Genomic DNA, 27063 nt, shown 5'->3' on the forward strand with positions numbered 1-27063 from the left:
CTTGTTTGTCTCTTTATGCCCTTTGTTTAGAAGTCTAGTTTGTCAGATATAAGTACTCCAGTTTTGTGGTGGTGTTTTTTCTATTGGCATGGAATATTTTTTCTATCCCTTCACTCTTGGTCTGTGTTACTTTTATTCTAAAGTGGGTCTCTTGTAGACAGCATATATGTTTTCTTAGTAAAAGATATGCTGTATCTTTTTATTGGAGTATTTAATCCTTTTATATTTGAGCTTATTATTGACTAGAGGCCTGGTGCACAAGATTCATGCACTGGTGGGGGGTGTGGCCTGCGGGGATCAGCCTGTTATGGGAGCACAGTTCATCCGGGTCAGCTGAGCATCTGTGAACCCGCCCTCTGAGTGGCTGCTCCCTGATCGGCATCTTCCATGGAGCCAGAGCACTTGCCTCTCCAGGGAACCCGGTCAGGGCTGAGCCCAGGGACAATAGCACTGAGAGGTGGCGGAGTAGGCCTCAGTCCCGCAGTGGCCACAAATCTGCCTCCCAGCCTCCAGGGTCAGCTCTGCGAGCCTGGTGGCAGCACTGCACAGCCTGCGGGCATCTGGAGGAGGCAGCAGGGAGCAAGGAGGAGGAGCCTGGGGCAAGGAGGTCTTGATTGCAGCCTGGGTTCCTGCCCATTGGCCAGGGGTTTGCAGCGGGAGCAGCCACTCCTCCTGGTCAACTGAGCTGGCGCTCCCACTGTGGTAGCGCACTATCACCAGGCGGCATCTCCTGCGTTGAGTGTCTGCCCCCTGCTGGTCAGTGTGCGTCATAGTGACCTGTTGACCAGTCGTTCTGGTTGTTCCACCGTTCAGTCACTGGGCTTTTATTATATAAGATAGCTACTTATTTATTGCAATTTTATTCTTTATACCTCTGTTTCCCCTCTCTTGAATTTTTTCCTTTCTTTTTCTTAAAGTAGTCCCTTTACATTTCTTATAATACTGATTTGGTGGTAATGAACTTTTTAATTTTTTTAGCCTGGGAAGCTCTTTATTTTAATTTCAATTTTAAGTAATAGCCTTGCTGGATAGAGTAGTCTTCTTTGTAGTCCTTGTTTTTTTATCACTTTGAATATTTGATGCCAGTCTCTCTTGTTCTGAAGTGTTTCTGTTGAGAAATCAGGTGACAGCTTTATGGGAGCCCCTTTGTAGGTCTTTCTGACTTTTAAGATTATCTCTTTGTCTTTAATATTTGTCATTTTAATTATGATGTGTCTTGGTGTGGGGGTCTTTGGGTTCACCTTGATTGGGATTCTCTGTGCTTCCTGAACTTGTGTGACTTTTCCCTTCACCAGGTTATGGAAGTTTTTAGCTGTTATTACTTCAAATAGATTCTCTATCCATTGCCTACTCTCTTATCCTTCTAGTACCCCTATTGTGTGGGTATTGTTATGCTTGATGTTATCACAGAGGTCACTTAGACTTACTTGTTTAAAAAATTCTCTTTTCTTTTGATGTTCTGCTTGGGTGCTTACTGTTAACTTCTAAATCACAGATCTGATACTCTGCTTCATCTAACTTGCTGTTTATTTCTTCTCGTGTATTCTTTATTTCAGATCATTATATTCTTCATTTCTGACTGGTTCTTTTTTATGGTTTCTTTGTCCTTTTTAATGCTTATATCTCTTTATTTAAGTTCTCATTGGGATCATCCATTCTCCCCCTAAGGTCCTTGTGCATCCTTGTAATCATTGTTTTCAACTCTGCATCTAATGTTTTGGTTGCTTCTTTTTATTTAATTCTTCTCTGGTGATTTCTCTTGTCCTTTCATTTGGAACATATTTCTTTGTCTCCATTTTGTTTCTGTGTATTAGGTAGATTTGTTATGGGTCCCAAACTTGTTATGATGGCTTTGTGATGAAGGTGTTTTGTCAGGCTCAGTGGCACAATCTTTTAGATCACCTGAGCTCCATGTTTCAGGTATGTTTCTTGTGGGTTATGTGCACCCACTTGTAGTTGAGTGTTGCATATTTTTAGGCCATTCATGAGTGGAGTTAATTCTTCATGCTGACTGACTATAAGGGGAAAACTCAATCATCCTGTGTGAGACATTATGCAGAAGTGTCCCTCTCAAAATAGAGTTGTTCTTGCAGGGTCTGGTGCCTGCCCGAATCCCGTTTTGCATGTGCCACTTGTGTGGCTAGTTGTGTCTTGCTCTGGTATAGTCTGATGCTCACCATTGGTTGTGTTGGTTCTGGATCCACTCAGGCAAGGTTCACATACTGGTACAGGTCAGACATGATATATAACCAGCCTTGGGCTACCTGTCTGGAGTTACCACCCAGTTCACTGTTTGTGGTTGTGTCTACTGGGTCTGGGTGTGCATTGGAGGGGCCAATCTGTGTATAAAGTTTGGCGTCCTCTAGCTTAGAGTTGGGGGCAGATCTGTAAAAGGCTTGAGGCTTCCTGAGGTCTGTCTCTGCCTGTCAGTTACTCCAACTACTCCTGAGGTTGCCTTCTCTTCCTCCTTCCAAAGAAAGACTGTAGTGTGGGCTCAGGTTGGCCACAAATTAGAGGCCCTTCCATAGGTTGCAAGTCTAGTATGGTGGTGGAGCATCTGGGGTTGGGAGGTCAGGGCCAGTGGGTCCCCTACTTGGGGGTTATACGGTCAGGCAACTAATGAGGAGAAAATGATCCCTCCTCCAGAGTCAAACTACTCAGTCCATGCCAGAGTCTCTAACTCTAGTTCCCTAAGGAGGGGCATGCCACAGGTTCAGGTTGGGTGCAGCAGCACGCCCGCCCGCCCATCTACAGGAGTAAACTCAGCCATCCTGGGCTCCGGGACAGATCAAAACTCTCCCATTGGGGGTGATGCCAGCATAGTCCACAGAAGGGAGCTAAGCACATCATCTTGGTCCCAGACAATAGCCTCCATGTTCCTCACACCTAGAATGTTTCAGCTCTGAGCTGTTCTCCCTTCCCCCATCAGAACTGAGACTAGCTGGGTGGGGTATCTGGGACTTGGCAGGGCTGGTCCAAACAGTCTCCTGTTGGGGGTGTTGCCCACAAGCCTGTAGGAGGGGGCGGGCACTTTTTCACCTTCCCAGGGTAGTGCAGGCTAAAGGATAGTGCAGGCTGAGCTAGTAAAGAGAAAGGAGTGCCCCCTGCCCTGGCAATGTGGTGTGTACCACAGCACCTGGCTGTCTGGTTCCTGTACAAAAGCTTCCCCAGGAAACATACTCTGAAGGTTCCAGCTCTGCATGGCACTCCTGTTTTCCTATGTGGGTGAACTCAGCAGGACAGGACCCACCGAGTGATTCAGCAGGTGGGGGGAAGGGCACCAGTTATGCACTCAAGATGGGGGAGACCTGTCCTTTTTCCAAAGCTGTACATTTTAGTCACTGTCTGAGTCTCCGCTAAGAACCTCCCTAGAAAAAGAGGGCCACGAAAGTCCGTGCTGGGTGACACCTCCAGATGACTTGAGTTTGGCAAATGGCCCTAGCCAGCAGTTGGGGCCAGACAGTGTACTCCCCAGGCTGGTGCTGTGACCATAGGAGTTCTCATTCCTGGGAAGATGGCATCTGGGTCTCCCAGGCAGACTGAATCCCCAGTGATTTTCACCACCAGATGCTATACGTGCTCCTCTTCCCATCTCTGTTCCTCTGGGTTTGGGATCCCTGTGGAGGGTGGCGCAGAGTTTTGCAGCACAATACCCTTTGTCTTCTTACCCACCATACCTGGGTACGGAGGCTAGCCCTTTCCTTGCCTCTGCCCTTCTTACCAGTCTCTAGGTGGCTTATTCTATAAATCCTTGGTTATAATATTTCATTTGGTTATTCAAGTTTATTGCTCTACAATTTAGCTGTAAATCTGGTTTAGGGCTGGGAGCAGGTGAATGTAGCTTCCACCTATTCTGCCATCTTGGAATCCACTTTTAGTCATTTTTTAAAGGTCAGCTTTTTAAAGAGTAACTTCTTCCATTATTTATTCCATAAAAATGTTTTGAAGATTTACTATTATGTTATCTATTGCTATGTATCAAATTTTCCCTAAACCTTAGTGGCCTTAAGTGATAAACATTTATATCTCGCAGTTTCAGTTGCCACTTAGCTGAGTGGTTCTGGTCCATGGTTTCTTAGGAATTGTCATCAAAATGATGGTTCAGCCGCAGTCGTTGATTGACTGTCCTGGAAGATTTGCTTTTACGATGCCTTACTCAGAGGGCCATTGGCTTTTGGCAGGAAGCCTCAGTTGCTCGCCAGGTGGACTCTCCCTTGGGTCGTTTGATAGAGTCTTTACAGCAGCTGGCTTGTCTAAGCCTGTGATCCAAGAGACAGCAAGGAGGAGTCGGTAATGCCTGTGATGATCCACAAGCTGTGCACCAGCACTCCCACCACATCCTGTTCATTAGACATGTGTCACTGGGTGTAGCCCACACTTAAGGGGAGGGCAGGTAAGCTCCATTTTTGGAAGGAAGGAATATTAGAATTCGTGGACATTTGAAAACCACCACAACTATATGCTTCCTTTTATCTTCTCATTTTGAGTTGTTTGCCATTTATATCTTAAAACAGTGTTTCCCAGATAATTAAAAATACAGTTTTTTTTAATATGGAGAAGCAGAATTGCAATTTCACCATTACTAGTACTTAGTTTCTTTTGATACAATTTATATTTTTAATTAACTTAGAAGCCATTATCAGACACACACAAATATGCACAACTCTCTCTCTCCTCTACTTGCTTTATTTTTCTCTGTAGCACTTTCCTACTTACTTTATCCCTCCCTCTGCTGCAGCCACACTAGCTTCCTTACTGTTCCTTGGAATTTAGCAGACATCTTTTGCCTTTAGGACCTTTGCTGTTCGCTGTATCTTCTGCCTGGAGTGTTGACCCTAATTTTTATATGGTTGACTTGCTCCCTCCTTTAAGTCTTTGCTCAAAGGGCTCCTTTTCATGAGGACTTCCCCAATCACTCTATTTAAAATTCTAACCTGTCCCTCATAAACACCCCAATAGCCTTAACACTGCTCTTTTTTTCTATTGTACTATATAATTTATTTGTTTGTTTTTTATTGTCTACCCAGCTGGAATATAACATGCCCAAAGGCAGGGATCTTAATTTATTTTGTCCACTTTTTTATATGTCCAGTGCAAAGAACAGATGTGAGTGCTCAATATATATTTTTTGAACAACACACTCACTATCTGACATATATTTTACCAATATCTTTTGTTTTTCTCTTTTTAAGTAGAATGTCAGCTTCATGAGGACAGAGATTTCTGTCTATTTTATTTACCACTAGATCTAGCATATAGCAAAATGTCAGGCACATGGTCCTCATTAAACATTTGTCAAATAAATGAATAAACTGGGTTAGCATCTTTTCATTTTGTTTTTCAGAGCGGAATCAGCATTATGTTTTTTATATGTAAAGTAATACATATCTATTATTAAAGATTTTCACCTATATAAAATAACATCTACTATAATCATACATTGTAATAACTAGACAAAATCCATCTTCCTCAGTTTATATGTTACTAGAGGACCAGCGGCGCCCCGCCTCCCGCTGTGCGAGGAGGCACCCTGTGGGTGGCCAGGACCCACCCCGTGGGTGGCTAGGACCCATGCCTGACTCGCACAGGCTGCCATGGGAGTCAGGCCTGACTGGAGCCGTGGGCAGCCGGAACCTGCGCCTGACTTCTGCCCCAGGCCCCCTCTGCCCCCCTGCCTGTGTCTGCTTTGGAGCACCCGTCCGCCACCCACCCCCCCCCCCCCCAGTCTCTGTCTCCATCTCTGCTCTGGGCCTCACCTGCGCGCGCAATCTCCTGTCTGGTCGTGACCCATTACGGCATCTTGGCCTAATTTGCATATTACCTCTTTTTGTGCTTTTTGTGTGTGTGTATATATATAGAGAGAGATTAATTTTCTTCCATCTGCATATAGGATATTTGTATCTAAATTTATTTTTTACAAGAATGTGTCATACTAAATAAAACTTGTGGCCTTGTGGAGTTTTAATACTAATTTAGTATGGATATCTGTACACACAACTCAATATTTATCCTTTTTTTAGTGTCTACATAGTAGTATAATTAAAGCACTGAAAATTGTCTATTCAAATAACTATACATAAGCTTACCCAAACTGTATATGTTATGTCTCATACCATAAAAACCCTTAATATTTCATAAAAGTATGACTTCCAGAGACATCTTAGAAAAGTACTTTAGTCAAAAGAACAAATGAGGCACAGTAGTCCTAGATTATATTTAAAAATAGTACATTAAAAAAAATTAAATATAGTACATTTTAGTTTAGAATAATGAGAGGTTTGTGAATTGAGAAATAAACTAGCTTGCCAACTTGCAGCAGAGAGCTTTAAACTTTGCATAAAAACATATTCACTGGCCTCTAGGAACATACAATTTAGTTATAGACTAAACTAAACTTTAACTATGGGGAACTATACTATGAGACTGGGTATGTTTGATGTCATAAATCTTATACAAAAAGATTTTGTGGGTTGGATTGAACTAAGCTATTAAGAATTCAAAGGAAAAGACAATCATTTCTGACCATGGGTGATATGGGAAAACTTTTAACATCCTAGTCATTCTTTTATTTCTTCCATATTATTAGCTTCAGGATTATAATTACTATTGACATTTTTTCTAGTTTGTGGGGAGTAATTTTAAAAATATCAATATTTTATACAAGACATTAGCTAATTCAAAGAAACTATTATACTTCATCCTAGGTCCTTTTACCATCAAAGGTAGGAAAACATAAAGAGGTGGAGTATTGTTTCTTTTGTAAAATATTCACTGCATGTTTTTATTTTTAAGTGGCTTGCTTTTTATATTCTCTTTTTCCAGTTAAATCAGTTTACATATTTAAAATCTAAATAATTTTTTTCTGGCTTGATTTTCAGATTGAACTCGTTTCCCAGCAAAATAATATAATAGTATTGGAAGATACAAGAAAAAGACTTAGATCTGTAAGTGCCTTTTATATGTTATGTAATAATTTTTATTTTTGTTAATATAGTAAAACTATAAAAAATTGTACATATGTTTTGACTCTCATGATTTTGTGAACAGTCAAAAAATGTTTGTGTTCTACAGTCAGCCCTCTGCTTGGTGCACAGGGTAATCCCATGTGTAAGAGCAATGCTGTTCTTGCTCCATTTCATCGTTACTCCTTGCTCTCCTAGAGAGAACTTTCGGTTAGTTTTAAGTATCAATGCCCTTTGCTGTTAACTGACTTAAAATGATAACTGTGAGTAATTTAATTCTCAACATGTAAGATGCATTTGTCTATGTATTTTCTTTTTCCTAGTAAGAAATATCTGTTATGTCAAGTTTTGTTGTTTAGTTCTAGGTAATATGTTTACTTTAACAATGTGAGATGAAAACTGCTCTGTTTAGACATTTTCATTTTATTATTTAAAATATTTGAAACACCTTCTCTGTAAGTATATCTGTTATTTCCTCCCAATATAGCATTGGTAAAATAAATATAAAAGAAATGTTTCTAAATATGCTAAAGTGAATGGGAATGCACTTGGAAGTTCTTATAACTATAGAATATCCAGTATTCCTTTAATTTATTCATTCCTTGAACAATTATTGCACAAAACTTAGATGCTATACAAGTTTTTCTAAGCAAATTAATTTTATTTTTAGGATTTATAACTGTCCTTTGGACATTTCTGGCCTTTCTGAAATTTCTTTATTTTCTTTTCAAAATTATTGGGTAAATTTAGGAGTACTTTTAGTTAAATCAAAATATAGAACATTCAGAAATGCTGGGAAAGAATGAAAACTGACTGCTTTTTTTAAAGTGTGGTTTTTCAAAGTTAGAAGGTAAGGGAGGGTGGGGGTAAGGGGGAGAGATCAACCAAAGGACTTATATGCAAGCATATAGGCCTAACCAATGGACATGGACAACGGAGGGGTGAGGGCATGAGCGGGGGGTAGGGGATAATGTGGGGATAAGGACACATATGTAATATCTTAATCAATAAAAAATATATTAAAAAATAAAATTTAAAAAAAAACACCACATTGCCGAAACCGGTTTGGCTCAGTGGATAGAGCGTCGGCCTGTGGACTCAAAGGTCCTGGGTTCGATTCCGGTCAAGGGCATGTACCTGGGTTGCGGGCACATCCCCAGTAGGAGATGTGCAGAAGGCAGCTGATCGATGTTTCTCTCTCATCGATGTTTCTGACTCTCTATCTCTCTCCCTTCCTTTCTGTAAAAAATCAATAAAATATATTTAAAAAAAAACCAAACACCACATTTATTACCCTACCTGGTTTAGCTCAGTGGAAAGAGCATTGGCCTGTGGACTGAAGGGTCCTGGGTTCAATTCTGGTCAGGGGCACATGACCAGGTTGAGGAATCGATCCCTAGTGGGGACATGCAGGAGGCTGCTGATCAATGATTCTTTCTCATCATTGATGTTTCTATCACTCTCTCCCTCTGCCTTCCTCTCTGAAATCATTAAAAATATATTTTTTTTAAAAAAAACCACATTTATTATTATTTTTTTTAAATATATATTTTATTGATTTTTTACAGAGAGGAAGGGAGAGAGATAGAGAGTTAGAAACATTGATGAGAGAGAAACATTGATCAGCTGCCTCCTGCACATCTCCCTCTGGGGATATGCCCGCAACCCAGGTACGTGCCCTTGACCGGAATCGAACCTGGGACCTTTCAGTCCTCAGGCCGACGCTCTATCCACTGAGCCAAACCGGTTTCGGCAAAGACCACATTTATTATGTTTAAGAATCCTGTGTGTGTTCAACTTGATGTAGAAAATGTTGCTGTAGTTTAGCTTGAAATATTGGCCTGATTTTTTTTCTCCCTGGCAAGATAATTATAGAGACTAAAACATCACAAAATAAATCTCCTTCCAGACTCAATTCCTTTATCAAGACCTTAGAAGCAGACAAAGATCAAAGATCACTACAAGAGTGAAGCTCAAAACTTGAGAAAGATGATCAGAAGTAGATCCAAAAGTCCAAGACGCCTGTCACCATCTTCCCGGGTAAGTTTTGGAAAGTTATAAATATTTTGGAGTTTATTGCTCAAACACTGACTTTTATTCTTTAAATACCTAATCTGGAAACAATTCAGGTTGATTGGCATGAATTGGTATATCAAAGATGTTGGGAGACAGAGGTCTCTTTGATGGACAGTGGACCATTGAAATTGGTTCTTTATCCTCAGTATTTGTCATAGTTAGGAGGTAATCAGATAAATGTGGAGCAATTTGGAATGAAGCTGTTTAAAAGCGAGGTGATTTTTAAACTTTTTTCCATCATTTCCTTTATACCATCATGATTGCTTAAGTAAAGGCTGTGAACTGCCATCATATTAAAAAAGTACTTCACATTTCTTGTCTCATAATTGTAGGCTACACACTGTGATGTAGAGCTTTTGAAGACCACACGAGACCGTGAAGAACTTAAGTGCATGCTGGAAAAATATGAGCGTCATTTGGCAGAAATTCAGGGTAATGTCAAGGTTCTTACATCTGAGAGAGACAAGACCTTTCTTCTTTATGAACAGGTAAACTTGTTTACAAGGAAACAAAATATATAAGTAATAACAGTTAACTCTAGAGATATGTAATTCTTTAGGTATACTTAAATCTGCCAATCAAATTACTTTAACTACCAGTTAGGAATTACCTTCATTCTTAAGGTATTTTTAATGAAATATATTTCCAATACAGTATATGTGTGCACAGATACATATGTTATCCCCATACCCATATAAGGTCATATACATGCATAGAAATTGTCTGATTTTTGGAAAACGAAATGGAGAAAACATTAAATAGAAAGATATGTTGAGTTTAAGGTAAAAATATTTGAGTTTGGAGATTAAAAAATTGTAACATATCATTTTTTAATGTACTATCAATCACTTAGGAACTGCAATATAACTTAATTTCAGAGAGTAAAATCAGTTTATCTCTATTTTTAGCTTAAAATTAATACCTCTATTAACCAAATAGTTTCTTTATTTCACAAATATTAAACACCATATATTACCAGCATAATATTTTTAAAATATCAAATTCAATTAAGAATTACAGCAGTTTTGCACAGGGTGATGGGCTTGCCACTGTAAGAGAAAAAAATAATCATTAGATGGAACATTGCCAGTTTGGTTTTTTTGAAGTTTTAAAGTTCACCTTAGTGGGTTGTATTTTAATTTAAAGTCAAGCTTACTCATTGCTTTTTATTTTATTTTATTATTTTATTTTTTGAATATATTTTTATTGATTTCAGAGAAGGGAGAGGGAGAGAGATAGAAATATCAATGATGTTAGAGAGTCATTGGCTGGCTGCCTCTTGAACGCTCCCTCCTGGGGTTCAAGCCTGCAACCTGGGCATGTGCCCTTGACCGGAATTGAACCTGGGACCTTTCAGTCTACAGGCTGATGCTCTAACATTAAGCCAAACCAGGTAGGGCACTCATCTCTTTTTAAATAACTACAGTGACTTTGGATACCATGATTATGTGGCCTGTTTGCTTCATTTAATATGGGAAGGCAGGCTAATAAGGTTAACTATTTTGCCCAAGAACAGCAGGAATCAGTCAAGATTATCTGACTCCTGTTTGGGTCTGCTCTTTGCCATTTAATTAAGCTTGTTATAGGAGAATTGGCCCAGGGGGAAATGGATCTGTCTGGGCATATATCTTAATATGTAAAATAAATGCCCAGAGTATATAGTTTACCATAGAATCCTTTTGGTTAAATCACAGTGCTCTTTTCTTTGACTCTAATCTCAATCTTACTAACTTTTTTCTTTCTCAGCATTGTCTTTTATTATAAAGTTTTAAACATTATATTAGCTATTTAATGGATGACACATGATATTCTCTTCCCTAATTAGCTTTCTTATTCTTAGTTTGAGCAATTTAAAAAGCAACTACTACTTCTAAGTGTGTGGGGTGATTACTTGGCTTTGATTGGAATTCCCTGGTGTCTGTGTCTGTACCATGAAACCTGAGTCAGTGTACATACACGTGATTAATGGGTCAGAACTGCTAAGGGGCAGGAGAGACCTTTAATGAGAACTCATTATGTGTATGAGTGTAAGATGTGAGATTTTACTGAAACCTCTGGATAGAAAATCCTATACTTGCATAAGTATACTTTGTTAGTGATCCTCAAATTTTTGCTATATTCCTTCTCTTCAGACAATTTTATTTTATTTTAAATATATTTTTATTGATTTCAGAGAGAAAGGGAGAGGATTAGAGAGATAGAAACATCAATGATGAGAGAGAATCATTGATCAGCTGTCTCCTGCACACCCCACACTGGGGATCGAGCCACCAAAATGGACATGTGCCCTGACCGGAAATTGAACCATGATCTCCTGGTTCATAGGTCAACAATCAACCACTGATCCAGGCTGGCTGGGCATAAACAATTTTATATTGAGATTTGAAGTGTAAATCTATACTAATAAAAGGGTAATATGCTAATTAGACTGGATAGACCAGACGTCTTCTGGACGTCCTTCTGGACAAAGCCATAGTGACGGGGGCCAAGGCAGAGGTGGTTAGGGGTGATCAGGCAGGCAGGCAGAACGGGTAGGCGTGATCAGGCTGGTAGGGGAGAGCGATGGTTAGGGGCGATCAGGCCAACAGGCAGTTGAGGCAGAGGTGGTTAGGGGTGATTAGGCAAGGAGGCAGAGGTGGTTAGGGGCGATTAGGCAGGCAGGCAGAGGTGGTTAGGAGCAATCAGGCAGGCAGAGGGGTTAGGGGCAATCAGGCAGACAGGCAGTTGAGGCAGAGATGGTTAGGGGTGATCAGGCAGGTAGGCAGAGATGGTTAAAGGCGGTCAGGCAGGCTTGAAGAGTGGTTAGGGGTGATCAGGCAGGCAGGCAGGCAGGTGAGCGGATAGGAGCCAGCAGTACAGATTGCGAGAGGGATATCCAACTGCTGATTTAGGCCCGATCACTGCTGAATCGGGCCTAAACCAGCAGTCAGACATCTCCTGAGGGGTCCTGGATTGGAGAGGGTGCAGGCCGGGCTAAGGGACCCCCTCCCCTGTGCACGAATTTCATGCACTGGGCCTCTAGTTAGTTAATAAGAAGCTAGTGTGAGCTACTGCACTGCCTCATTAATCCAGGAAGCACAGTTTGAAAACATTCAGACACTGTTTTCTTTGTTGGCAGTCTTATTGGGGAGATAAGGTATATCGTTGTATTTGGTGGCTATTTTTTGTTAGTTTAGCATAGCATAAGTAGTTTAAAGATATTGAAAAATAAAATAAGTGGGTATTTTTCTTTATGGTGATCAAGGAAATATTCACTAGACTATGTAGAGTTTGAGTCCTGAGGGATGTATGAATGGGTTTTCTATTATCTTGAAAGGGATAAAAAGGAACATTTAGATTAAAGAAATGATGTGAGGCACATGATAAAGGCAGGGAAATCACAGGCAAGTGATTCAAAGACTAGCATCAAAGGTATATGACAGTGGAGGACGGGGGAGCTGACACTTGCGAGGTAGATTGAAGTAGAGCAGCAATCTGCAAATGTTTCTGTGAAGGCCCAGGTAATAAATATCTTGGGCTCTGCAGGCCATGATCTCAGCCATAGCTATTCAGCTCTTTTTTTGTGGTACAAAAGCATCCACACATGATATACAAATGAATATGTTTGCTCTGTTACAATATAACTTTATTTATGGACACTGAAAATTGACTTTCATATTATTTTACCCGTTATGAAATGTTTTTCTTCTTTTGATTATTTTCAACTATTTAAAAATGTAAAAATATTATCAGCTTATAAACTTACAAAACACAGGAGGCTTGCTGGATTTGGCCTGTGGGATTTGATATAGTTTACTAGCTTCTGGACTATATGGTGGAGTCTGTTCAAGGGCGTTACAAGTAGTTTATACTTTGCTTGATAAGCAATGCGCAGCTTATTTTTTTTAAAGCAGAAAAAATGTAACTAAAGCCTCATTTTTACATTTTTAATCTGGTAAGAATTTTATATTATCTTCTTTATCTCATACACAATCTTTATATGTTACCTTTTTATATAACAACTAGAGGCCCGGTGCACAAAAATTTGTGCACTGGGGGGGGGGGGGGGGGACAGGGGGGGTCCCCCAGCCTGGCCTGTGCCCTCTCGCAGTCTGGGACCCCTCGGGAGATAACGACCTGCTGGCTTAGGCCTGCTCCCGGGTGGCAGAGGGCAGGCCCAATCCCTAGGTGCAGCCCCTGGTCAGGCTCAGAGCAGGGCCAATTGGGGATTTGGGGCGCCGCCCCCTGTCATGCACAGAGCAGGGCGGATCGGGGGGTTGTGATGCCACCCTCAGTCACACTCAGGGTAGGGCCGATTGGGGGGTTGGGGCACCGCCCCCTGTCACACTCAAGGCAGGGTCTATGGGGAGGTTGCGGCGCCATACCCTGTCACTTACAGAGCAGGGCCGATTAGGGGGTTGGGGAGCTCCCCCCTGTCACTCACAGAGCAGGGCCCATCAGGGGGTTGAGGAGCTCCCCCCTGTCACTCACAGAGCCGCAGGGTGATCAGGGGGTTTGGGCGCTGCCCCCTGTCACGCTGATCCCGGTGCCAGGAGGCATATTACCCTTTTACTATATAGAATAGAGGCCTGGTGCATGGGTGGGGGCCGGCTGGTTTGCCCTGAAGGGTGTCCTGGATCAGGGTGGGGGTCCCCACTGGGGTGCCTGGCCAGTCTGGCTAAGGGGCTGAGGGCTGTTTTCAGGCTGGCAGGTGACTGAAGCTCCCAACTGCTTTTTTTTTTTTTTTTCTATTCTGGGCCAGCTTTAGCTCTGAGGCCTCGGCTGCTGAAAGCAGGTTTCTGGCCTTTACCTTCTGTATTTGATACAATGTTGTAGTCCGGCTGACTGAAGCCCGCTGACTGAAAGCTGGTTTCTGGGGTTTTGTTTAGCTTCTATATTTGCAACATAGTTGCTTAGAGTTGCAGCTGAGAGGCCAGCAAGTCAGGCGGGAATGTTGGAGTCCACCATCACTGGAGCAAACAAGCCTCCCTGTTTGCTTCAGTGCATGGCTGCTTTCTGCCATCTTAGCTGACAGTTAATTTGCATAAGGATATGCTGATTAGCCAATGGGAAGGGTAGCGATCATACGCTAATTACCATATTTCTCTTTTATTAGTGTAGACTAGTGACCCATGCATGAATTCATGCACACTGAAAGGAAATTAATTAGAAGATGGCTGGCGGGTGGGACTGGGTGAGATGGGCTGGATATGCCCTGGAGTCAACCTCCCATGGTTGCTCCCCAGTGTCCTGAATGAGTGGGGTCCCTCCGGCAGGTGGGGTCCCTCAGCCTGGTCTGCAGGGATTGGGCCGAAACTGGCTCTCTGACATTCCCCTGAGTGGTCTTGGAGTATGAGAGGGCACTCTGCAAAGTTGCTGTTGTACAGGTTATATAACGCAAACACAAGTGTGCAGTAAACCAGTGCCCCAGCAACATCATAACCCATGGCTGAAGGTGGAATCATGTGGCCCCAAGAGGAATCAGGCTCTCTCCTCTCTGGTTTTGGGGTGTCACCCAAGAACCGCCGCTGCCAAGTCACTGCAGCTTTGCAGCTCTTGCATTGAGTGTCTGCTTCCTGGTATTCAGTGTGCATCATAGTGATCGGTCAGATGGAGGGAAGGGACACTTAGCATATTAGCCTTTTATATATGTAGATTTCTCCTTCAAGAGAACTAGAGGAAGGAGAAACCATGGACTCTTTAGAAGGCTGTTGTAGTAGTCCATGCATGAGGCATTTATGGGCTGGGCTAGGATGCTGCCAAGGAAGACTTAACCAGATTTGATTCGAGCCAAATGGAGGGAGGAATGGAAATGTCTGAAGTTCTGTTTTGAATGACTGAAGAAATGTGGTAATAGAAAAAGAAATAGGGAAGTCATTGGTGATATGATGGAAAAGATGTGTTTTGTTCAGACAGATGGAGTACATTCAGGTAGGAATCGCCATCAGGCACCAAGAAATGTAGGATGGGATCCCTGACAGGTTTGGCTCAGTGGATAGAGCGTCAGCCTGCGGACTCAAGGGTCCTAGGTTCGATTCCGGTCAAGGGCATGTACCTTGGTTGCAGGCACATCACCAGTAGGGAGTGTGCAGGAGGCAGCTGATTGATGTTTCTCTCTCATCGATGTTTCTAACTCTTTATCCCTCTCCTTCCCCTCTGTAAAAAATCAATAAAATATATTAAAAAAAAAAAAAAGAAGAAATGTAGGATGGGAGTAGGGAGAAAAGCAAGAGGTGAATATTTCAACTTAGAATTCATCTGCCTAGAGGTGAGTTTTGGGCCTTAAAAGTGGTTGAGGTCTCCGAATGAGAAAGCTATATACAGAGGATCTTGGGAAGTTTTATTGGATTGGAAAGAGAGAAAGAAGATAGGAAGCTAAGGCAGAACAATGGTAAAAGACCAAGGGAGGGAATTATATCAAGAAGGGAGTTCAAAACAATATCAAATGTTGCCAAAGTATCAAAAACAAGAACTGAGAAAAGGCCATTAGATTTGTTCAGGTCATTAGTTGAAATTCTGCAAAATGTGGGAGCCAGGTTACAGTGGGGTGAGAAAGTGGATAGTAAGGAACATGCCATGGTACAGACACTAAAACAAAGGAGAGAAAGGGAGAGTCATAGGTTGGTAAATGGGCACAACAGGATTAAGTGCCAGGTTTTCAAGATATGGGAGCCCTGTGCATGGTTGAAGGCAGGGGAGAAAGAGCCAGTACAGAGAATGCTACTCATAGTGAGAGGAAATGATTATAGTTGAGTCAGGGATATCTTAGAAGACACTTCAGGAGATGAGGTCCAGGATTCTGGTGAAGGCTTAGCTATGGAAATTGGGAAGTAACATATTTTCCTCTGAGACTTGGAGACTAGTTGAGTAGGTAGTGATTACAATAGAGAGGAAGATATGTGCTTAAGCCCCAAAGTAGTTATGAAATCATCTGAAGGCATAGAATAGATTTAGAACCAAGGATGGTTGAACAGCATGTAGAGAGTATGTTGGGTTGTCATTAAAGATTAGTGGGCTTTTCTGTCAAGGTAAAGGTATCTAGTTCATGACTATGGCATATACATTTATGTAGAGAAAGACTGTAACACTATGATAATATTTATCAAACCAGTGTTTTACCTGAATTCTCTAATATATGCTGAATTCATGTTTATATCACAAGATGAATGGTGTATATCATATATATATTACTTACTAAATATTTCTCTTGCATTGACTGACCCCAAATTAATTTCTTAAAAATTTTTGGCAAAGGTCTTGGAAAGCAAAATTCTGTTTGTATACAGCATTTGCATTTTGGGGGCATCATTTGCATTTATTTGGATAAAGTCAAAATTATAACATTACCCTACTCCATGGCTGTTGCTAATAGGTTTGGATTTCAACAACTGTATATAAAGCTGTATTTGTGTCTGTTCTAAACAGGAGTCTGTCTGTGTATTTAAATAATAGGCGCAGGAAGAAATTGCCCGGCTTCGCCGAGAAATGATGAAGAGCTGTAAGTCTCCTAAATCAACAACTGCACATGCCATCCTCCGGCGGGTGGAGACTGAAAGAGATGTAGCCTTCACTGATTTACGAAGAATGACCACAGAACGAGATAGTCTGAGGGAAAGGCTAAAGGTTTGAGAGAATTTTATCTATGTGAACATTTGTGAAACACGACACAGTGACATTGAAAGTGCTTTGTTTTGTTTTTGTTTTTTTAACCAGATTGCTCAAGAGACAGCGTTTAATGAGAAAGCTCACTTGGAACAGAGGATAGAGGAGCTGGAGTGTACAGTTCATAATGTAAAGAAAAGTTACTTTTGCACTTTTGGCCGTAAACTGTCAGTGACTTTCCCTTTTCCTTTTTTACTATGTTCAGAGAGGTTCTTTTTATTTTTCTATGCTAGGGTTTCTAATCGTAAAATACTGAAGGTGAGAGATTGTGTGTGTGTGTGTGTGTGTGTGTGTGTTGTAAACTGTTTATTCCTTTTAAAAATGAGAGTATAATATTTTTCATGTTAGGTTGCAAAATGGCTGTAAAAAAAATTAGGGATGCGTTCTCAGGGACTTTAGCACAATTTTCATCTCTGTATTTCATTACAGAGAACATTTCCAGATACAGGGAAACTGGATTATTCTACCTAAAGAGTAGCTAGAGTAGAGAAAATGATGGTGAAATGAAAACTAATGAGAAAAATATATGTAAACTGAATTTAAATGTGAGGCATCACCTTTTTTATTAATGAAGGATTTGAGATGCTATATTTGAGATATTATGACTATATAAACAGAATTAATGGAATTTGACTTTCTGTTAGCAAATTTAATTGTATGCATTTATAAATTCATCTGTACTATGTTTTTATAATGAGTAAAAAATGCAGTAGATAGGGGAACAGTAATCTTGTCATTCTACTTGTGTAGCTTGATGATGAACGTATGGAGCAAATGTCAAATATGACTTTGATGAAGGAGACCATAACCACTGTGGAGAAAGAAATGAAATCACTAGCAAGAAAGGCAATGGATACCGAAAGTGAACTTGGCAGGCAAAAAGCAGAGAATAATTCTTTGAGGTAAACTAAATGCCTTTGAACAACGAATGGTTTATTATTAATGACTCTGCTTTTTGTAGTATAATGGTAATTAAGTTATTTGTTGACTTTAATTGGGGGGAAGATTATTACGAAGCAGTTGTAGAAGTCTCAGCATACATTAAATGATTTCCCCATGATCAATCGCAGACTGGTAATGCCACACCTAACCAGACTCAAACTTAGTAATCTCAGCTCACATAAGGAGAAAGCCTGAATGTTTAACTAAAACAGCTTTTACAAAGCCATTCTGGGCACAGTGCATGTTTCACTTAGCATTTGATTACTAATTTACCTTTATAACTCAAATTATGTTCTGGGATCTGAACAGTGTAAGAACACAGTACAGGTTTTAGAGCAGCTTAGAATATAAGAAAAAGTCATAGCAGAGAAATAGGAACATGTAATGGAACTTATTAACTGAATGTGAACGACACTGCTTAGCCCATCCTACATACGGTGCAGTAGTATAAGACATTCCAGTAAAGCAGCCTGCAGGCAATAAGTAGAAGGGAATCAGTTTTTGAGGACCTCTATGCTAGTAGGTTTTTGTTTTGTTTTTTACTTTTGGTACCTATTGATGGGAAAAATAGAGGTTGTACAGATTTAGTAAGGTTGAATTTCAGGGGATCTATTTGAAAAATAATAGTTCATGTGAGTGTGAAACAGATTACTAAGTTACAGATAATACTTGATTCGCATGAGTTCCCAGAGTCTTCTCTTTGATCTTTCAACCCAGAATATTGGGTCTGTGATGCCTATATTGGCTCAGTTGCCAGGATAAATAATCACTCAAATTCTTCCCTTCACCTTTTCTTTAATTTCCTGCATAAAAAGACATTTGCAATCTCAGGTAAAGTAAAAATAATTTTCAAGCCCAGCCAGTGTGGCTCAGTGATTGAGTGTCAACCCAGAAACCAAGATGTCCCAGGTTCGATTCCCAGTCAGTGCACATGCCCCAGTTACGGAATTGATCCGCAGTAGAGGGCATGCAGGAGGCAGCCAATCAATGTTGTACCTCTCATCGATGTTCCTATTCCTCTCTTTTTCTCTCTCTCTAAAAATCAATAAAAACATATTTTAAAAAATGATAAATCAAATAAAACAGCATCAACAAAGAAAACTTGGGAAATAGAGAAAAGTGTAAAGAAAATTTAAATCACCCATGAGTCCATAACCCAGGGAAGACTTTTAGTACATCTGTTTCTAACCAGAAATATTTTTATATGTGTGTATATAACCTTTTGATGTAATTGACATCGTTGTATATTAAGTTATATATTTGAGCCACTTCACTTAATTGTAAACCATAAGCATTTTCTCAGGTCATTAGAGGTTCTTTGAAAGTATTTTAGTAGATTATTAAAATATTCTAACAGATAGATGTATAATTGGAGATATTTTTGGTGTACAATTGTTTTAATGATACTGAAGTTTGGTCAGTTTTGACATATGAAAGTATCTGTAAAGTGATCACCACATTCAGGATAGTAGCCCTAGCCAGCACTCCCAAAAGTTTCCTCAGACCCTTCTATAACCTCACCCTACCTTGATAATCCCTAGGCAACAACTGACTTGCTGTCTGTCATTGGAACTTGCTTGTATTTTTTAAAATGTTATATAAATGAAATCACAGAGTACATTTTCTTTTGCCAGGCTACTTTTACTCACCATAATTATTCTGAGATTTATGCATGTTGTCACATATAATCAAGAGTTTATTTCTGTTTATCACAGACTAGTATTCCATTGTATGGATATACCACATAGACATTTTGGTTGTTTGCTTTTTGGGACTACACAAATAAAACTGTTATGAATGTTCTTCTGTGAGTCTTTGTATAGACAAATACTTTTATTTCTCTTGGATAAATACTGAAGAGTAGATAGAGTGAGTGAATCACATGATGGATATATATTTAACTTCAGAAGAAACTGAAAACTGTTTCCCAAAGCGGTTGCACTATTTTATTTTACCTTTGCACCACCAGTGTATTAATGTTCTGGTTGTTCCATATCCTCACCGACACTTGGTGTGTGAAATCTAATGTTAGCTATTCTAATAGGTATGTATTATGATTCATTTGCTTTCCTTAATGACTAATGATTTCATGCATCTGTTCATGTGCTTATGGGAGATTATATATATATATATATATATATATATATATATATATACACACACACATATATATTCTTTCCTTAGTTTCTGTTCAAATCTTTTGCACACTTTTATCGAGTTGTTCATATCATAAGTAAGTCGTGAAAGTTTTTTTTGGTATAAGTCCTTTGTCAGGTATGTGTTTTGTATATATTTTCTTCCTGTCTGTGGCTTGTCTTTTTATTTTCTTAACAGTGTCTTTTAAGGAGCAAATGTTCCTGATATTGATTAAATGAAATTTATTGATTTTCAGAAATTCATATCCAGCTTGTGTGTTCTTTTAAAGAAATCATTAATCTTTAGTAACTGAGATTTTCTCCCATGTTTTCTTGTAGCAGTTTTATAGTTTTAGTTCTTACATTTAGATATGTGATCCATTTCAAGTTACTTTTTGTGTATAGTACTAGATATAGATCGAAGTTTACTTTTTTGCATATGGATATTTAGTTGAAAAACTATCCTTTCTACATGGAATTGTTTTCCACCTTTGTAGAAAGTCAGTTGTCCATATATGTGTAGGTTTGTTTCTTGGTTGTCTATTTTGTTTGATGAACATATTTATATATCTTGATGCCAAATACAACACTCCTGATTACTCTGTTTTAAGTCTTCAAATTAGGTAATGCTAGTCCTCCAACTTTGTTCTTTCTCAAAGTTCTTTTGGCTATTGTAGTTACTTTGCATTTTAATTTTAGAATTAGCTTCATAAATATAAAAACAGCCTGCTTTGGAATTTGATTGAAATTGGGGCAATGACATCTAAAGAATATTAAGTGTTTCCACTCATGAACACAGTATGTCTTTTCTTTTTCTTAGATCTTTAATTTCCCGTATGTTATCTTATTATTTTTAGTGTACAAGTCTTAATGCTTTTTTGGGTCATATTTTCCCTAAGTGTATCCTATTTTTTGATGCTGTTGTAAATGGAATTTAAAATGTCATGTTCTGATTGTCTATTGCCTGAATATGAAAATACAATTGTTTTTAAAATAAACTTTGTATTTTAGAACACTTTTAGATTTACAAAAAATTTGTAAGGATACTACAGCGTTACTACATTCCTCATACCCAGTTTCCTCTCTTATTAACATTAGCATGGCATATTTGTTACAATTAATGCAACAACATTGACACATTATTATTAACTAAAGCCCCTATCTTATTCAGATTTCTTTCATTTTCCCCTAGTGTCCTTTTTCTGTACCAGGATCTGATCTGGGACACCATATTATATTTAGTTGTCATGTCTCCTTATGTTTCTCTTGGCTAAGACAGTCTCAGAATTCCCTTAGTTTAGATGACCTTGACCAGGGGTCCTCAAACTACGGCCACATGCAAATACAAATATTGTATTTGTTCCCGTTTTGTTTTTTTACTTCAAAATAAGATATGTGCAGTGTGCATAGGAATTTGTTCATAGTTTTTTTTTAAACTATAGTCCAGCCCTCCAACGGTCTGAGGGACAGTGAACTAGCCCCCTGTTTAAAAAGTTTGAGGACCCCTGACCTTGACAGTTTTGAGGAGTACTAATCAGGTATTTGGTAGAATGTCTCTTAATTGGGGTTTGTCTAATGTTTTTCTCATGATTTGAGTGGGTAATATGTTTTTGAAAGAAAGATCACAGAGATAATATATATCCAGGGTATTATAAGTACATACTATCAATATGACTTATCACTGTTGATTTTGACCTTGATAACCTGGCAGACATAATGTTTGCCTTTCTGGAATGTCATATAATTTGTATCATACAGTGTTTCACCTTTTCAGGCTGCTTCTTTCACTTAGCAGTGTGCATTGAAGGTCTATCCATGTCTTTTCATACTTTAATAGTTCATTTATTCTTAGTATTGAACAATATTCTATCATATGTTTGTACTACAGTGTGTTTAGTCATATACCTGTCAACGGATATCTTAGTTACTTCCAGTTTTTGACAATTATGAATAAAGCTGCTATAACCTTTATTGTGCAAGTTTTTGTATGGACATAAGTTCTCAAATCAGCCCAGTAAATACCTTGGAACACAATTGCTGAGTCATATGGTAAAACTATCTTTAGCTTTATTAGAAAGTGCCAACCTCTCTTCCTAAGTGACTCTACCATTTTGCATTTCTACCAGCAATTAATGAGTTTCTCTTGCTCCACAGCTTTGTCAGCATTTGGCATTGTCAGATTTTGTATTTTAGACTTTATAGTCGGTGTATAGTGATAGCTCACTGTTTTTATTTTTAATTCTCCAATGACAGATAATGTCATATATTTATTTGCCATCTGGATATCTTCTTTGGTGAGGTATCTATTTAGATCTTTTGCCCATTTTTTCATTGTTTTACTTATTGTTGTCGTAAAAAATTTTTGTATATTTTAGATACACATTCTTGTCAGATAGATATGTGCTTTGCAAATATATTCTCCCAGTCTGAGCTTTATATTTTCATTTGTTTTTAGCAGTGTTTTTTGCAGAGCAGACATTTTAATTTTTGATAAAGTTCAACTTGCTAACTTTTTCTTTCATGGATTGTGATTTTGGTGCTGTATTTAAAAACTCTTCATCAAACCCAAGGACACATATTTTTCTACTGTTTTCTTCTAGCAGTTGTGTAGTTTTGCATTTTATACTTAAGGTCTGTGATCTATATTGAGTTAATTTTTGTGAAAGATGTAAAGTCTGTATTTAGGTTCACTAATTTGCATAAGGCCATCCTAAATTTGTTCTAGCACCATATGTTGAAAAACTGCCCTTCTCTGTTGTCTTTGCTCTTTTTTCAAGTTCAGTTGCCTATATCTGTGTGGGCCTATATATAGCTCTTCTTTCTGTTCCATTGATCTATTTTTGTTTATTCTTTTGCAAAACCATGCTGTCTGAAGGAGTTGCTATTACTTTGTTTTCTTCAATATTGTATTGGCTATTCTGGATCTTTTGCCTTTCCATGTAAGTTATAGAATCCGTTTATTGCTATCTACAAAATAACTTTCTGGGATTTTAATTGGGTTTGCATTGAATTTTAGATCAAGTTGGGAAAAATTGGCATCTTATCAATATGAAGTGTTTCAATCCATTAATGTAGAATGTTTCTTCATTTATTTAGATTTTTGATTGCTTTCATCAGTATTCTACAGTTCTCTGCACATAGTGTGCATTAATTTTGGAGAGTTCTAGGACATTACTTTAAATATTTCTCATGTTTATTTTCTTCTTTTTTCTCCTTCTGGTATTTCAGTCATACCCACAGTTCTTGGATATTCTGTTCTATATGTTTTTATTCTTTTATTTCTCATTGTATTCCAATTTGGGATGTTTTTATTGACCTGTCTTCAAACTCAGTGTTTTATCCTTGACTTTTTCAAGTCTACTGATCAGCCCATCAAGGGCACTTTTCATTTATGTCACAGTATTTTGTTTTTTTTAGCTTTCTTTGTTATTCTCCCAGACTTTCTGTCTCTCTGCTTACATTATACACCTGTTACTGCATATTGTTTACTTTTTCCATTAGTGCCCCTAAGCAGTTAATCATAGTTACTTAAAATTTTCTGTTGGATACTTCCCATTCCATGCAATATCTGAGTCTGATTCTGACCCTTCATGGTTCTATTTTTGCTTGATTTTTCATGTCTTATAATTTTTTGTTGAGGGTGAATCAGATTGTAGTGGGTATTGGTTAATTGAGGTTAAAGAGGCCTTTAATGTGAATGTTTATGTTACTTTGCTAGAGGAGTTGAGTTGTGTTCAATGTTTGTTGTAGCTGTAGGTTCCAGAGGATTCAGATTCCTCGATTGTCCTGATTTTTTGTATCTCCTCTTGACTTTAGGTTCCCTACCTATTCCTCCTCAATAAGACTGCAATCTGAGCTTTTTCAGTTGTAATTCACTGTGATTATCCTGGAATCCTGTTAGTGTGCTTGTTAGGAGAGGGGGAAGGAATATCCTATATAATAAAAGGCCAGCCACTATAAGCATAATGACCAGAAGGACCAGAGACCAGAACCACCACAGCCCCTCGCCGGGCTGGTCCTGCCCCCAAGTAAGCGGTTAGGGACGATCAGGCAGGCATGCAGAGTGGTTAGGGGCGATCAGGTAGGCAGAAGGCCCCTCACTAGGCTGGCCCTGCCCCCAAGCAAAGAAAGAGGGAGGCCCAGGCCACCAGTGATGACGCTGTAGTAGGTGTGCTGCAGCCCAGTGATCATCCCACAGAGGGAGGCCCAGGCCAGCCAAGCCATCGCACTCCACACCTGTCGCCTGCAGAGGGATCCCACAGGTGGCAGGAGGGAGGCAGCGCTACACAGATGACTAGCAGTGACAGCAGTGGGGGTGAGGCCAACTGCCTGCAGCCGGGGGAAGGAAAGCCCCAATAGGCCCTGATCTCAGGCCAGGCCTAGGGACCCTACCTAAGGGGTCCCAGATTGTGAGAGGGTGCAGGCCGGGCTGAGGGATCCTCCTGAGTGCACGAATTTTCATGCACTGGGCCTCTAGTCTTCTATATATATAAAAGGCTAATATGCAAAGTGTCCCCTCAGGAGTTCAACTGGGAGAACAGGAATTCGATTGTTTGCTATGACGTGCGCTGACTACCAGGGGACAGCGTGAAACATGGCAGGCAACTGGCGGCGGTGACGGTGGGGTGCTGAGGAAGCAAGGGGAGGAGGAGGCAGGGACATGGGGAGGTGGGGGGAGGGAGGTAACCACAGAGTGGCAGCGTGTGGGTGACGAGGGAAGGAGGGAGATGAGGAGGCAGGGAGGCAGGGAACCTGATCGGCCCTGATTGCCATTCAGGTCTAGGGACCCTACCCATTCATGAATTTGTGCACCGGGCCTCTAGTGTTCTATAGTCATGTACTTTAAATCTCAGTCTTTTGGTGCATCTGTATCTCTGGACTCTGATATTACCTGTGTTTTTCAATGATATAACTTCGTTAATTTGTTTGTTTGTTTGTTTGTTTGTTTATTTTTGTAACTACTTATGTGGAACTGGAAGGCTAGAGGTGATAGAGTGGAAGGAATACCCTTCCCCAGCTGGGATAAGCTCTGGTAAAGTTTTGTTCACTTGAAGAGTAAGCCTTATTATGGGGAATGCTCTGGGCATATTTTACAGTAAATACTTTGTTCCTGTCAGAGACAAAAGGGATCCTTTTTCAGATCTTCACTGTGAAAATCAAGTGGGGTTCCTGAAGGTAAATATGGGGGCCTTCTAAGAATGTGGCCCCTAGGATCTTCTCCCTCTCACGTTAATGCACACTCAGCTTCCAGCATTGCATCAACATTATCATTTAAATGTTTTAATCATTTATGATTTAAGAGGCTTCTGCTCCAGGTGAGCATACCTCAGTTGTGACTCTGGATTTGCCTTTCTTCTCATATTTTAGGGTGCCAACACACTCTGCACCTCACTATCCTGATGTTTTCACAAAAAGTCTTTGATTTTCAGTTTAGTCATCTTTTTCTTCTTGTAACAATGGGGATGATGTCTTCTCTAAGTTTTTTACATGTCAGAGCTGAAACCAGAAGTTTTACAATTTATTTTTATATATTTATCTGGTATTCTATACCCTTGCTAAATTTACCTGTTAGTTCTAGTGGTCTTTTTGTAGATTCCATTTGATTTTTCTACACACTCAATTATGTCATCTGCAAATAAAAACAATTTTATTTGTTCAATCTGCATGTTTTTTGTTCTTTTCTTACCTGTTGTGCTGGCTAGAATATCAAGTTCACAGTTGAATAAAAATGAAGTGGACATTCTTCAGTATTTTCACATCCAAGGGGGAAGCGTTCAGACTCTCAGTAGTTAATGTGATATTAGCTGTACATCTTTCATCTTTCATAGGTGACTTCTATCAGGTTGAAGAAGTTTTGTTCTATTCCTAAATTAATTAGAGTTTTTTGTTTATTTTTGTGTTGTTTTTTTTTTTTTTTAGGAATGGATGTCCTTTGTCAAATCAGGGTATATTATGATTTCTATAGATTTCTGGTCTCAGTTAACTAATATTTTGTTTAAGCTATTCACATCCATTTTTATAATTGAAATTGGCCAACAATTTGCCTTATTGGGGTTTTTAAAAATGAGAATTTGGTATCAAGTAATGTAAACCTTATGATAATCTTTCCAATTCATTTTGTTTTCTTTGAATACCTACAACCATCTATATAATATTGCAGTTTTAGTACTTGGCAGTGAAGCCATTTGAGTCTGAACTTTCTCTTTGAGGGAAGATTTTACTTAATTAATGAATAAAGAAACATTTAGAAAATTCTTCTTATGCCATTCAGTATGTATTTTTTAAATATATTTTTAATGATTTTTTTTACAGAGAGGAAGGGAGAGGGATAGAGAGTTAGAATCATCAATCAGCTGCCTCCTGCACACCCCCTACTGGGGATGTGCCCGCAACCAAGGTACATGCCCTTGACTGGAATCGAACCTGGGACCCTTTAGTACGCAGGCCGACGCTCTATCCACTGAGCCAAACCAGTTAGGGCTCAGTATGTATTTTTTTGAGGCATGTGTCCATATTCTGAAAATTAGAAAACATAATGTTTTTTATGTTACATTATCCTTCAACATTCTAATGTCCACAGAATCTGTAGTGATTTTTTCTTTTTCTAGTCTGTTGTTTTTAATAGTCTTTTCAAAGGACCAACGTTTTGCTTTGGTGATCCTCCCTCTTGTTTGTTTTATTATTAACTTTTGTTCTTTATTCTTACCTTTTCTTTTCTTTTTTCTAATTTCTTCAGATTAATGCTTACAGTATTACTTTTCAGGCTTTCTTTTTTCTCATATGTATATTTAAGTCCATAAAATTTCCTCTGTTCATTTAATTTTTGGCCTAAAACCTGTATTTTTATACACCTATATCTAATCTAGTAGATCCTAACTTCAAAATGTATCTGAAGCTGAGCATTTCTACCACTTCTGTTATAACCTTGCTGATATTAAAAGGTATTTTGGTAGGTAGAGAATGCTAAAGGTTGGGAATTATTTTTATTTTAGCACTTTGATAATACTCTGCCACTGTCTTCTGACTTTTATTCTTTCTGCTGAGAAGTCAGCTCCAAATTTGTTTTTCAAATATCAATAGCTTATATTTTATAATGCACTCACATTTATCATACGTTTCCTATTTACTTATACAAAAGACAAAGAATTACAAAGAACCTACTTAGGAGCTGTAAAATCCAACTACATTCAATATAGTTAAAATACTGTTCTCCATTTTGTCAATTGATGAGAAAATGACTAGCTTTATTCTATTTGTATACTCTACTTATTAAAAGTTGAATCCTGAGAACAGTTCAAAACATGTCT

General features: G+C 39.1%; 1 protein-coding gene across 2 annotated transcripts in view; it reads left to right on the forward strand.

Annotated features, from left to right (window-relative positions):
- The window catches only part of LOC139020158 (testis-specific gene 10 protein), a 137412-nt gene that overhangs the window by 17527 nt on the left and 92822 nt on the right, over positions 1–27063 (forward strand). For both annotated transcript variants that reach the window (XM_070429877.1, XM_070429876.1), the window contains exons 3-8: positions 6879–6944; positions 8872–9002; positions 9371–9526; positions 16470–16640; positions 16731–16808; positions 17430–17581. In XM_070429877.1, coding sequence (XP_070285978.1) covers positions 8952–9002; positions 9371–9526; positions 16470–16640; positions 16731–16808; positions 17430–17581 — 608 coding nt within the window. In that variant the 5' untranslated portion in view covers positions 6879–6944; positions 8872–8951. The remainder of the gene's footprint in view (positions 1–6878; positions 6945–8871; positions 9003–9370; positions 9527–16469; positions 16641–16730; positions 16809–17429; positions 17582–27063) is intronic.

Source organism: Myotis yumanensis, unplaced genomic scaffold (assembly GCF_028538775.1).
Source record: "Myotis yumanensis isolate MYYU_CA2020_CCGP unplaced genomic scaffold, mMyoYum1.0.hap1 SCAF_11, whole genome shotgun sequence".
Lineage (NCBI taxonomy): Eukaryota > Metazoa > Chordata > Mammalia > Chiroptera > Vespertilionidae > Myotis > Myotis yumanensis.